At 33.3% G+C, this 14,269-nt stretch overlaps 1 protein-coding gene across 8 annotated transcripts in view; it reads right to left on the bottom strand.

Moving 5' to 3' along the window:
* Positions 1 to 11,529: 11,529 nt before the first annotated feature.
* The window catches only part of LOC118198708 (major facilitator superfamily domain-containing protein 6-like), a 102,443-nt gene continuing 99,703 nt past the window's right edge, over positions 11,530 to 14,269 (bottom strand). For all 8 annotated transcript variants that reach the window (XM_085811121.1, XM_085811122.1, XM_035370456.2 and 5 more), the window contains one exon: positions 11,530 to 11,714. In XM_085811121.1, the coding sequence (XP_085667247.1) occupies positions 11,662 to 11,714 (53 nt within the window). In that variant the 3' untranslated portion in view covers positions 11,530 to 11,661. The remainder of the gene's footprint in view (positions 11,715 to 14,269) is intronic.

Genomic DNA, 14,269 nt, shown 5'->3' with positions numbered 1-14,269 from the left:
TCGCACTCTTCAACAGACGCTAGGGCTTATCACTATGTGTAGTTAATCCAGCTGAAACATAAGAAGGATGCAAGGCTACCTTTTATTTAGAATTCAAGTAATTGAACAGTAAGTCACTTCTTGTGCTCACAAAACCAGTCAGCATTGATGGCGCAACTCAGAAGTAAAGAATTCAAATTTAAGTTAAATCAAAGTCTTAGTTAACCAAAGGATACGAAGAATGCGCAACCTGGCTCAAACCTACGTCGGTATGAGAACAGTATTGGCAAGATTAAATGAACGCTCTAGACGGAATAATGTTGTAGAATTTCAATTAGTAACGCACCCTTCAGAAAACGGCACACCCTGTGATTAAGAAGTCCGAAATCTACCTGTTTAAACACTACCTCTTTCTGTCTCATCTAAATATGCTAAACTGTGCATTCTGGCAGGAAAATGGAAAGGGAGAATTGACAGTACAATTTCTGAACATAACCATAAATGGTTAATTTAAAGAAATTGAATACTCTACATCTTTTCCTGACAGAATTAAGTAATCACAGCGAATGTCTTTAACGACTTTATTAAGGTCTTAAATTTTATCTGAACATGAAACAACTTCTTGCAAAAAATAGACTCACAACCATCTTAAAGTTAATCTTAAATCTACATCACAAAGATTTAGAAATTTAGAAAAATTGAAGCATGTGAAATTAATACAGTAGTGTTCAATCGGTTTTTTACTTCCTTGTACGAAGTAAAAAGGAAGTATTGTAATCGCGAAAAGTTTCAGGCAGCATATTTCAAAGAAAATATCCATTTTGACCGCTTTCGAATGCAATTTAACGATGTCTTTGCGTGATATCTGTACGTACAGACAGAATAAAAGACTCTTTTCCTCCAAAAAATTATAAAACTGCTTTAAAATGAATTCTGAAGAGAATTTTTCGTGGCGTCTGTACGAACTTATGCACGTACGTACGTATTTCGCATAACTCAAAAACGAGAAGCCTCAGAACGTTGAAATTTTGTATATAGGACTACTATAACATGTATATGTGCACCTCGTATTTTGGTTGCAATCGGCCGCGCCAAACGTATATAAATATATTTATATATATATCCACTCTGTTACCCGGCTCAGTGATCTCAGTTTCTTTACTCTTATATGTTTGTAAATTGTACATGTTTTGCTTTCAAAATGATTGAATTGTGTTGTTCTTATCCTCCGGTTAAGGTTTTTATGTCTTTAGTAAATCTGTATGCAATATTTTTAGAATTATCAACAATTTTAAAATTGTTTAAGTGCCGCTAAGCCTAATAATTTTTTTGATGGCGGCTATTTCTTGTTTACATTCGAAACAGCAGAGTTGTGGATTTGTTGCCAATTTAGAGCAACGTAGCTTCGAACCAACAAAAATAACGCCTTCATTTATTATTGCGAATTGAATCATGCCTTTCTGAAATCCTTTCTGAAATTTTTTCTAGGAAGTAAGTGTTTAAGATTTACTTCGTAATTTTTAATACAAATATTTTAAATTTTTATGTATTTTTGAGTTGTCGTGAAGTGAGAACTGAATTAATTGAATGAGAAGTACTCAATTGTCTGTTAAAAACTGTTTCTTTTTTGTTTTGTTTGATTAATTTCTTTTATACATCGTTCTAGATTTATTATAGTATTTTAATAGAACATGTGGCAACTATTAGATAATTCTTCAAATGATATAAATTTTTTGCATTCTGAGTTATAATATGAACTAAATATAATACTGTTAAGTGAACCTAGCGCCAGAGTGTCGCTATGGTAAACAAATAGAGTGAATTTTAAAGAATGCATTTATTCTATTGTGGTTTATGCGCTGTCGAAGTAGATTTAACTCAATCCAATAAGTTTAAAAGAAATGCAAGAAAAAATGCGTATAATTTAATTTTCCGTATAAGGAAGTCATGTGGTGTACACATCAGATTTATTTTGCTCAGTAAAAGCAAACAGTATTCTTGTAAGTCGAGTATTATTGCAAAGAAAGGTAAAAAAAGCTTCAAAGCATCAAATGGTTGATTAGAAAAATTTAAGAAAAGACACAATTTTACTTTCAAGACTGTTTGTGATGAAGTAAAATCAGTAGATATACAGCATGTAGCAGACTAGATAAAGAGACCTAAATGAAATTTGTGAAGGATATGACATCTACAGTTTAAAAAACCGTCTACTGTGCAGATGAAACTGGATTATTTTTTAACGAAGGTCGAGTAATGGAACTCTATGCTTCAAAGCAGAAACGTTCTTTGGGTAGTGGAAGCTCTAAAGAAAGCTGTAATACTGAAGGACAGTTTAAGCAACCATTTGTAACTGGTAAGTCAAAAAAAAAAACAAAGATGTTTCAAACACATCAATCCAAAAGCTTTAACAGCTTATTGACACACTACAAAATGTCGGAGAAGGAAAGCGTATCAGAATGGTTGATTGCTCTTGATGGAACAATGTCTAGAAAAAATAGGAAGATTTTGCTATTACTTAAGAATTTGCCAGCATCCCTACCAAATGTAAAATTGAAATCAGTATTTTTTCCATCTAATGCAACATGAGGTAATGAATATGTATAATTGGAGCTTCAGGGTTCATTCCATAAAACAGTTTTTATGGCATGGTTTTTTGCCAAGCTGCTTGCGGAAACAGCGATTACCTTCTCAAATTCGTCAGTGCCATTCCAGTGGATAATAAAGTCTGTTAAATCCGTATCATGAAATTGTGTATTGTATTTTAAGAAAGGCTTCAAATTTCAGTTTCGACTGCCCTCATTTATAAAAAAAGTATTGATGAAAAGAAAGTGTTTAAACTTGTCACAATTGGTGGCAGTGCTCAAATCCAAGAATATTTAGAAATCGATGAAAAACTTACATACTGAAGACACCAATAACGGCATAAATCTTTTATTTCAACAGCAGATGAGGATGTGAGCTTTAACAAAAATAACTTGAAAAGCAGTAAGGAGGACTAAGAACAGCCAGAGGAAAATGTGACACAGAAAACTATACAGATGGCTTAAAATACACCCCGCCCAGTTAAAAAAATTGATGATAATTGTTAGTCACGGTGAAGAATATATTAATAGTGACTTTACAATCCACATGGGAAAATATGCTGGCAATGCACAGACATTCAAACAAATCCGTGTAACAGATTATTTTCAATAAATTTGTGCAATTGTTCTCTTCATACATTTTCGCAGTATTTAAACTTTTTAATAAAGAATTTTCCTTTTTCATTAACTCCAAATTCAGATAAACACTTGCGACTTTGTTACGTGTTTATATATCATTTATTTAAAGCTTGACAGAAACTAGATGTCTAATTCAATTGCATATTTTTAGTATGTACCCTCTGAAGAAGGGAAACCTCTATTTAAGGGACAAAATGTCTAGTCCAGTAGATGTGTCTTAATGGGAGGTACTATTGTATTTCGAAATTGTAGGTGTCACTCCCAGTATCACCCAACACATATTTTCTCATCCATTTATAGCAACTAAAACGTGTGCACTTAAAGCGGCAGTTGCTATTATAACTTTCTGCATTTCTGGTACTGGATATAGTACAAAATGCGAAATTAAGTATTCATGAAAACTAATTACCGAGGTTTCCCCATCGAAGGTCACTGCCCACGTAATTTTAGCAATAAATCTAAATCACTCCATGGAACTAAATGGTGCTGGTTAGTGCCATGGAGCTTGCGACGTTGAGGGGGCCAGATTAAACAAGGGATTTTCTTGAGCAGTGACACTTATTTTAGTTCGGGCGTCAGTGTAGAGTCTGACTCTTTTTCGTAACATACACTAGGTCAAGACTCTTGAATAGACGTAAGCAATTTAGCGCTGTCTCTAATTAATCCTGCAGAAAGGTAAGAAGGGCGTATAAGACCTTTTATTTAAAATCTAAATAATTGAACATAAGACACTCCTTGCGCTTACAAAAACCAGCCAGCATTTATAACGTAAATCAAAAGTACGGGATTCAAATACAAATTACATCTTATTCAAAGGCTAAGCAGAAATACTTAACATGCAAGTTGGCTTAAACCTACCCCTGCATGACGCTGTGGGCAGGAAGCTATTGTAGAATTTCAACTAATAACGTGAACTTCAGCAAACGGACCACGCTCTGACTGAGCAATCTAAAACCTTCCTTTAGGTACTTTCTCTTTCTACCTCAATTACGCAAAAGATAAAATTCACATTCTGGCAGCAAAACGGAAAGCGAAAAGTGACAGTACAGTTTCTGAGCATAAAATAACTGGTTAATTTAAATAAATACCTTAAAAATGTTTTTTGTAAGTGCGTCATATATTTTAAGAACCAAAGAACTTCATGTAGCTCGCGAGCCGCTGTGAAGAACCCGCATCGGCTCGCAAGCCACAGTTTAACTATGCCAGTTACATGGGAACATATAGGGTGTAAAAAAAAATGGCAAGTTTAATGGATAACGGAAGATGGTAAAAGTAACAATTTCCTAAAATACTGTTTTGAGTGTTTCACATTTCGTCAGAAATGTGAAATTTGAACACGGAAACATAGTAAGTACGTAAAAAATGGGAAACTGAAAAAAGTCACTGTAATGAAACCATGTTCTTCGTACTAAATGTATGCACCAACATGTGTTGAAACGACGTCCTGTGAAGTAGGTAGACTTGCTTATTTCGGTCAGCGTCAAGCTAAGGCACTACTATGCTATGATATTTGCAAAAGGCCGTGTGGAGTTAAATGTCTTTGATGATAATTCGAAGTTATTTAAGGTTTTGATTATTATGCGATGTTATTAACATAGTCTTATTAGAATGCGTACGTTTAATACTTATGGTTTTCGACAATTAAGGAATTACTGATACGGAAAAAAGGAAAAAATGAGAATGAGTTTGATCTCGACCGAGGTTCACTTATAACTGTCTTTGAATTTTTGCTTTTAAATTTTGTATTAGTAATATGTTGGAAAGAGTAGTAATTTTAATTAAGCATGAAGCATTAAAAAATTGGTTTAATTGTAAAGTGAGAATTCGATTAAAAAAATTCCTTATTAATCGTTGTCAGACAACAGCTAAGTTTTCAGAAAATTACATGATGGAAAAATCGCAAAACAAGCTCTCTTTTTTTTCCTGAACGTTTTTCGAAAATTTCGAAGGTAGATGTTAAATTGATATATTGAACATAATTTTATATTTGCATCCTGCGGTCATTAAGGCGATATTCGCATAAATACAAAGATAATTTATGGGAAATTAATGCATACAGTAAATTATATGCAGTTTTTCGCATTCATAAATCATAAACAATATCGCATGTATTTGTTGCTGAAAAGATAATTAAAAAAGCAGGTGCAAGAATCGCGCGAAAAGAATTTCAAAATAATCACAAGTGTACTCAATAAAAAGTGGTCAAGCATAATACAAGGGAAGATAATTTAGATTTATTTTTATTAAGTTCTGCACTAATAAAACTAGTAAGAAAAATAGCTAACGAAAATAAAATTACAGAGTTTACTGTAAACAACATTTAAAACGTGTTTATTTTATTTATAAGTGAAATATCATTCAAAATAATTTTAATTGTATTAAAATAATATTTAAGGCGACTGGGATTTAATGCCGAGATTTAGGGCCTCTTGCCCCAGCGCGTCCTTGTATCTAAATTTTACTAAAATCTAATAAAACGTTAGTGTTAGTAATAAATTAGTAAATTCTATAATTTTATTTTCGATAGTTGTATCAGCTATTGAAAATAAAATTATAGAGTTAACAGCAAACAACATTTAAAACGTGTTTATTTTATTTGTAACTAGAATATCAATCAGAATAATTTTAATTGTATTAAAATAATAACTAAAGGAGCCTGGGATTTAATACCGAGGTTTAGGGCCTCTAGCCCCTGTGCGTCCTTCGTATCTATATTTTGCTAAAATCTAATAAAACGTTAGTGTTTGCCAGTTAGATCAGCACTTAGCATCCAACTGCATACGCTCCTCCAGTTTAACTGATTGAAAAAAAAAAAAAAAAAAAAATTCACTTTAATGACGTTTTTTTAATTCTTCGACTTTCATTGTTATCAGATAAGGAAATTTTGAATACTGCTTGCGTCATTAAACGTTCATTTTTTTCCTTTTAATATTAGCTTCTTGTATACATTATGAGGGTTTTTATGCTGAGATCACGCCCAATGTCAGATAAGAGTTATCGCTGATTTTTAGTTTCCGAAAAGAATATCTATCGTTTTAAATGTTTTAAAAGAAAAATTATAAAACATATTTCTTTGAAGTCAGCATTTAGTTGATTATTTTTATAATAAATATTTTCTTTTGGTTAAGAATAAAATATTGACTTCAAAAATCAACATTTTTATCTTCAAAGCCTAATAAGCATCCTTGACCCTAACACCGTAATTTTCTTGGGTGTATATTTTAATACATTTTCCTGCTAACGAGAACGCATAAACATACGATGCACATAATTACAATACAAACAGGTTGGCGTGAAGCTGCCACGGCATTCAAATAGTCCATATACACTGATACCATACATGCAGTTATCATTGTTTTAATTAAATTATCATGGTATTTAAGAACATTTAAATATTTTTAATTCATACAATTGTTGCTTATTATGCATTTAACTATTTTTACATATGAATTACCTAGAAATTTGCTAAAGTTGAGAAATTAAAGGAGACGAAACCAACTAACGAGTTGTGCGTAGTACATCTCATCAGGTAGGTTTACCCAAACTCCTATGCTAGATATCCTTTCGAGAAAAGAGTTTAAAATTTTGTCCGATTTTATTCCGAAATTGTATTTTAAATTGAATTTTCAGCTGAAAGAAAATCGAGCGTGTTAGGGGGGACGTGAACATTTGTTTGCATTAGCAATCATCATTTTTAGAAATGGTTTCCAACTGAACACAAAAGTTCGTGAATTCCTGTTCAAGAGTTCGTGAAAGAACAGACGTAAAATTAAAAATTATTCGTAGTCCTTTGCAAGGCCAGCTTAAAAATGATGAAAAGATCTACACAAGAAATGCTGTGTACAAAGAGATCTTTGGCATGTGAATTAATATTTTATTATTTAAATCACCTTTATTTATTGAGCTAGCGGTGGCTCTTAAGAGATGTACCGCCAGTGGTTTCTTTCATTTCACTCTAGTTTAAGCAATTAAGCAAGTAGAAGGGGGAAACCCGGTGAGGCAGTAAGCAAAGGGGCGTCCTCGCCGCCTGCCCTGGGTAAGTCAGTTTGAATTAGCAGACACCTTTGCACAAATCATTTTAATTACAACTTATGATATCTAGAACAGTGGTCATTTCGTATGACCCTGGGCTTTCTAGTTTAGAATATAAATATTTAAAATTTTTTCATCATCGTATTGACTTTTTGTACGTATATAATCTTGCACTTGATGTTGGATGTTTCTATCTGGAAATCTAATTACGAATGTAATTTCAAATAGTAAACAAATTATGCTGTATTGTTCTTGTTGCTAATACTCATATTGGATTTTGTATGTAAAGCAGTGTCCATCATAGTTTCAGAGGAAAAAATTACGTAATAATTGAAATCCTTGAATAAGTCTTTAGAATTCCGCAATTAAGCAAGTCTTTAGAATTCCGCATACTTGACAGAAAAAAAAAAGTGCTCATTCCATAACTGGTCACCAAGATATTCAAACCGTAGAAACTCAAGACAATAACAAACCATTTATTTTCTGACATAAAGAAATTTTACTAAAAATTCTGAAATATTTTATTATGCTTGCAAAAGTATATTTATATTAGTGTTTTAATCAGTAACAAAAAGAAAAGAATATTTATGCATTGATTATATTTTAACAACCTTTTTAATAATTTAAAATCCGTTAAATATGTATACTAATATCACTATGAGCTTCTGGCAAATTCCTTTCCTGTAATTTCAACTGTGTTGCTCTTACATTTGCATTCTCTTCTAAAATGTCATCGTTCGGTTTCGTCAGCACTTGAATATTTACGCCTGATTTCAAAGAAGAGCCAGAAGTCCCTTTGTTACTGGATGCCGTATAATTACTTCTACCTATAAAATAAACCTTAATTGAAATACTATATTTTATGAAAAAATGCTAACAAAATTTATAATATATGAGCTGTATATTACGCTTTGCTACAAAAAAATCAAATTTTACTCGTTTGAAATGCAATAGAACAGTCCCTGAAGGAATGTAAAACTATCGTCTGGGCTTCGAGTCAAAACAATTGTATCTGACATGGGAGGTAGTCAGACCCTTTGGAAAGAATTACAAATTTCAACAGTTAAATCTTTCTTTTACATTCCCAAGTTCAGTACCAAAATATGGGTTTTCGCTGATATGCCGCATTGCATAAAGCTTTTGAGAAACCATTTTCTTGATAAAGGTTTTATTCTCGGAAATGGTACAATTATAAACAAAGACGTTATATATGAAGTACCAATAAAAATATCGGAGAAATTAAACTGTGCTATAAACTGAAACCTCAATTTTTATCTGTAAAAGGAAACGAGAGACAGAAAGTAGAACCAGCAAAAGCATTATTTTCCTCCACAACGGCTAAAGCAATTATGCATTTGACTGCTAATGCTGCAACAAGTAATTTTTTTTTCAGTAGTTGATGGTATTTTTTGACATTATGAATTGTAGTGTGTCATTACCCCTAGCAATAAGCCTTTAAAAGCTGTTTTCTGCTTAGAAAGCTATTATGAAGTACAAAAAGAAAAATTAAATGCGATCAAGCAAATGATTTTTGATCTCAGAGTATGCGGAAAGAAGACAATTTCCAGAAAAGTATTATCATATCGATAAATTCGCTTTTCGGTTTATTTGATGACTTAAAATCTATAAATGTGAAATATATTTTAAGATATTTTAAGACTGACTCAAGATGTATTAGAAAGCTTGTTTAGCCAGATACGGGGTCTAGGGCGTTTTAATGACCATCCGTCTCCACCAGACGTAATAATTCGCCTGAAAAGGTTGCTATTGGAAAACAAATTGTCTAAATTGACTGTGAAGATGTGAAGAAAGTTGAAGCATATTTGACAAAAGAGCTGTTAGAAACAGCTTTTTCTTCAAATGAAAAAACACAAATGTTTGAGTCTTCCTTATACGAAGATTATTTAATTAATTACGAAGACATCTATGATGAATGTACGTCACTTCCTTGGGAAACCGAAATTTATGATTCAACGAGAGATATGCATATGAACAAGAATCGTTCACTTATGTGGCCTGTTATATTGCATCTTACTTTGGGTGAAATATCAAAAAAATTCGTAGATATTCCTAACGACTCAACCTGGATATTTTTATTATCTAAAGGAGAATTAACTGTACCATCACCAGTTTGGATGGAAACGATGATGAAGATAGAAAATGTTTTCCGTTCTTTTCATGGCGGTTCTTTCTGAAAAGGTAGAGGTGTAATTCAGAATCTTATTTCTGAATTTGAGAAACGTTTTCCCTCCGTGAGTGCAATTCGTTTATTTTGCCATTTAACGAACATTTATAAGGATTCGGCAGTTGAATAGGAATGCAACCCGTGTATCGGCAAGAAAAGCTGACCAGAAAGCAAATAAATGGATGAAAACTAACAGAGGATTATCGAACCAAACTATATAAGAAAACAAAATCATGTAAGTTGATTGATATTATTCCTACCAAAAATAATAATTTGAATCATTACTTGGTTTATTATTCACTTAATTTGTGACCTAATTTATGCACCTTTCAGCTAATTATTTGGACTACTATATAAAATATTATATATTATTATATACTAATTTAGACTGCTAAATTTTACTATATAAAGTAAATCATGAAATTCTGCATAAACATAAATTAGTATCAGAGCATACACTTTTAAAATGTAAGAATATATGCTATTATTACAAAATATATAAATACTATTTAAAAATATTTAAATTATTTTTTGAGTAATTGACGTTAAATAATAATGCTGATGTTCCATAATTATGCTTTCATAATAATCATTGCAAAAGCTTACAAAATTCTACTTCTCATTATCAACGTTAATTGATAATCAAAAATGAAAGAAGTGGAATTTGTTTCGTTTTAATGTGTTATGAAATCTATTATTAGCATTAAGTAGTTTTTAATCAGATAGATGTGTAAAGTCTTTAGCATGTATTCTCATTTGAGACAAACTGATATTTTAACGCAAAAAGAATTCTTCGTAAATGTAGAAATTTACGTATGTTATCGGTGGGTTACTATTTACATATATTTAAAAAGATGATTACGAAAAAGAGTTACTATATTTAGGGTACACTCGACCTAAAAAATTAGTTATGTTTACGCATATGTGTTAATTAAAAAATTAGTTATGTTTATGCATGTTTTACTTACGTTTTACGCGTATTAGAGTTTAATTTAGTATGACGTAAATACATTACTAGTTCATAAATAGATGCATGTGTATATTGCAATTTCATGAGCTAAAATCTCGGCTCATATTGGTTATTAAACTATTCTTCAAAGCGTTTTGACTCTCAAGCAACTGCTTAAGAAACTAAACAGCAGAACTGAGCAAGCGAACCCAACTACGTCATCAGTCTCTTCTTTCGGTTTAAGCCGCGAGAAGCTGATGAACTAACCCTTTAGCCCTGAGTGGAAATAGGAGTCCAACCTTCTTGAGGATCTGGCAACCATTCTTTCACGAAATACATGGACAAAACAACAACAGCAAATGCACATATATCATATCTGTCTATATATATAAGTGTAGCTGGTACTGTAGCGTCGAACAATAGAGCTTTAAATCAGAAAAGAAGGCTAGTAAATAGGATGATTTATTTTGACTGTTTGGCTGTTCCTTACTTTACGTTTACCTCGATCTCTACCGTCAACTTATAAATGACGGTATCTCGAATGAAGATACTAGCGGTTAAACAATGACAATATCACATGAAGATGTGTTTCCAACCCTGCATTATTGCATGATTCCGACTGATTATTATGCAACGTATGTTTGCCAGAAGCATGCACTATTCTTTGTATACGCTTAGCTAAACCGTCTGCATATCACGGAAGAAGTGTTTAATAGAGCATTTAATGTCCAATTAAGCACTTCCTCAAGAACAGGACCAGATATCCTACTGTGGAAAAGGAAGGGAAAGTGATATCATAAACTACATGCACAAAAGTACTAATTTCTCTAGAAACTATCCAATAAAATTGCGTAATTTAATTTTGAGTAATACATTTTGAGTAATCATAAGATATAAACATAAACTGAAACGTTTAATATGAATGTATATTCGAAACTACGCTACGAATTTTGAAATAATTGTGACAACTGAACTGTAAGAATAAGTAATACCTAATGAAGAAATGCACTTTTTTAATTAATAGATGTAAAGCTGCCATTGCTGAACCCACTGTTAAAAAGATAGTACCGCAGAGATACACTGCTGAGAAACGTACAGACTTTAGTAACATTATTCGTCAATTTATATACAAATGTATAATCTCTTAAGACTCTTACCACTCTTTTCTTTGCCGAATCTTTTGATCGCAATTCCTCTCGTCTGAGGTTGTTCGATTTTGTTCCTAAGCCAAACTAGATGCAGGAAAGAGTATACTAGTGCAACTAGACCAGAGATTCCACCTATTACTCTAAAGGTTACCCTAAAATGCTGATAAGGCTTCCACCGATCAAACTTCCAGATCCTTGACCTAAGAAAAATTGGAAGGAAAAACTAATTACCATATAAGAAGTAACATGCAGTAAAATTTTATGCGATTGCTCTAAATATATGTTACCCTACTTTCATGAGAGTGAAGTTAAAATTAAACATCACAAACTATTGCTTATTTTGAAAGACGATAACTTTATTCTCGTTTTTGTGTTCGAAACCCTGTGTAAATATTTTTTCATTGCGAAGGTATTAGTACGCATTATAAGCGATCTGTGGCTGTGTTTATGCACAGGGTGTTGCTGAATTCGAAAAAAAAAATTCTGAGTGGTGATAGTACGCATCAAGAAGATAAAAATTTGCAGTAGATAAAACTTTTTGCAGCCTACATTGCAAATAGATCAGAACGTTGGAATTTTCCTCATATATATTCGTATGTTCACAATAACACGGAGTAATACGCAGTAGTTATATTTCAAACTACTAAAAACGTCACACAGAACGCAATGCAAAGCACATTTAAAGAGAAAGCTAATCCAATTTATATCAATTCACGCGGAACTACAATACGCAACAACAATAACTAACCAATTAACTAAACAACTAAACTCAGATGTCCTCTCCCTGGACATTTTATAGATTTCAACCGGTCGCGAGATATTTCTAGTAGTTTCTGCTTCTCGAGAATACTGGAAAACAATATGAGGATGGAATTACGGTTACAGCTAACATAGTAGTAAATTACATTTATTCAATTTGAATACAAATTACCAAGATATTCATTTACTCAAAGTTAAATGCACGTGCCTCCAGTTTTTTCACCATTCCGGCATAGCTTTCTCTTAAAATTTGTCTCGAGCTGGATTGCACGAGGAATGAAACAATTTTAAATATAATTCTACTAAAAATATGTAAATAAATACAGTATCCGTAACATTGCCTCCTTCCCAAGGACTGCACGTCCCGGGCAGTACAAACCCTGGACAGGAAGCTATACTTACAATTAAGCGTCATTGCAATGATAAACATTACAATACCGTAACAAACAACATAAAAATAATAGCAATTATTAAATTAAAAGAAATCAAATATTAAATCAATAAATGAGTACACAAATTTACAAATTTGAAACAAAACGGTCCTTGGTCTTATACTATTTACATTATATACACTACGTATAATGGCCATAGTAAGGTACTAGGATGTCGTAATGAACGATTTTACGCTTAGAATTTGATGATTTACGGATGATTTACGTCGTTCAGCCAGTTAAAACAGTGTAAACAACCTCCCAAGGTGACTGTAGTTTAGGACAGAATCCTTTCCGTCGAATCGGATTCTACAACCACACCTTATTTCCTTTGCTGAATTCCCGTAGCTCTCGTGTTATATCGAGTCTTCATCTTCTCTGTTGCCAGGTGCACTTGCTCATGTGCAAAATTGTGCATCGCTTCAAACCGGGCTTGAATATCTTGTATGTACTCCCCAGGCGTTGAATGCGCATCCGGCAGTCGACAAAAAAAAGAGTTTACAAGGCAGGCAAAGGTCACAACCGAAAAGCATCTGAGATGGGCATAGCCGGTAATCTTGTCGACAGCACTGCCGTAAGCCAGCAAAAATAGTAAAAATAGACATAACTTCTTGTCCCAGTCTTGTTGGTTTCTGAAAACCACCAACGAGGGGTTATTAAGGATGGTTCGATTAAACCTCTCTATCATGACGTCTCACTAAGATTGTAAAGGTGTCGTTTGGGTATTGTCAATGCTGAGCAGCTTGCAAAGTTTTTTAATTACAGCCTATATAAAATTTCTTTCTTGATCGGAATGTAATAGAAGAGGCACTCCAAACCTGGAAATCCAATGATGTATTATTATTTCTGCTACTGTGACAACTTCTGGATCAGGAATAGAATAAGCTTCAGGCCACTTGATGAAGTAATCAATGACAACAAGGATAGTTTTATTGTCATCAGCAGCTCATGGCAGACCTCGCAGGATTCAAAAGGCGCTTCTGCATCCTAACATTGCATCTTGCCTTGGCTGTGTTTCGCTGGTCTTTCCGACTCGCACAAGCATTGCAAGATTGGCAAAACTTTTGCACGTCAGCCTTTGCATTACTCTAATAGTAGCGCTCTTGAACTCTCGACAAAGTCTTCATTATTCCGAAGTGTCTCTCTGTAGGGCTGCTACATAGTTATTTAAGAACGTCCGAGTTCCGGGATCTTGGCAGTATCAGCTGCCATCGGAAAGCCTTTCCATCATCCGTTTCGAATTTCCGGTACGAGACGCCGTTTCAAATATGGAGTGAGTCTCAGAGAGCCCGATAGTGTTTGTCGTAGGACTGTAGATCAATATGTCCTGCCAGGTAGGTTTTTCTGTTTGAAGACTTCATTAAATCAATTATGTACGAGTCTAATGTCGCCGTCTTTCAGGTGGCCTCACGTAAATTCGTCATCACTCCACTGGTCCCGATCAACTGATGTTGAAGTCGTACGACCGGATTCAGCAGCTCATATTTCGCTTCGACCCTGGAACAATATTGGAAACTTCCTGGGCAAGATCTTCTACACAGGTTGTAGGAGTTCCAATGTGATGA

This window comes from Stegodyphus dumicola, chromosome 2 (assembly GCF_044657685.1).
Source record: "Stegodyphus dumicola isolate Sdum_Otavi_A_Nest chromosome 2, ASM4465768v1".
In the NCBI taxonomy this organism is placed as follows: domain Eukaryota; kingdom Metazoa; phylum Arthropoda; class Arachnida; order Araneae; family Eresidae; genus Stegodyphus; species Stegodyphus dumicola.
This window is presented reverse-complemented; position numbering and strand designations above follow the sequence as displayed.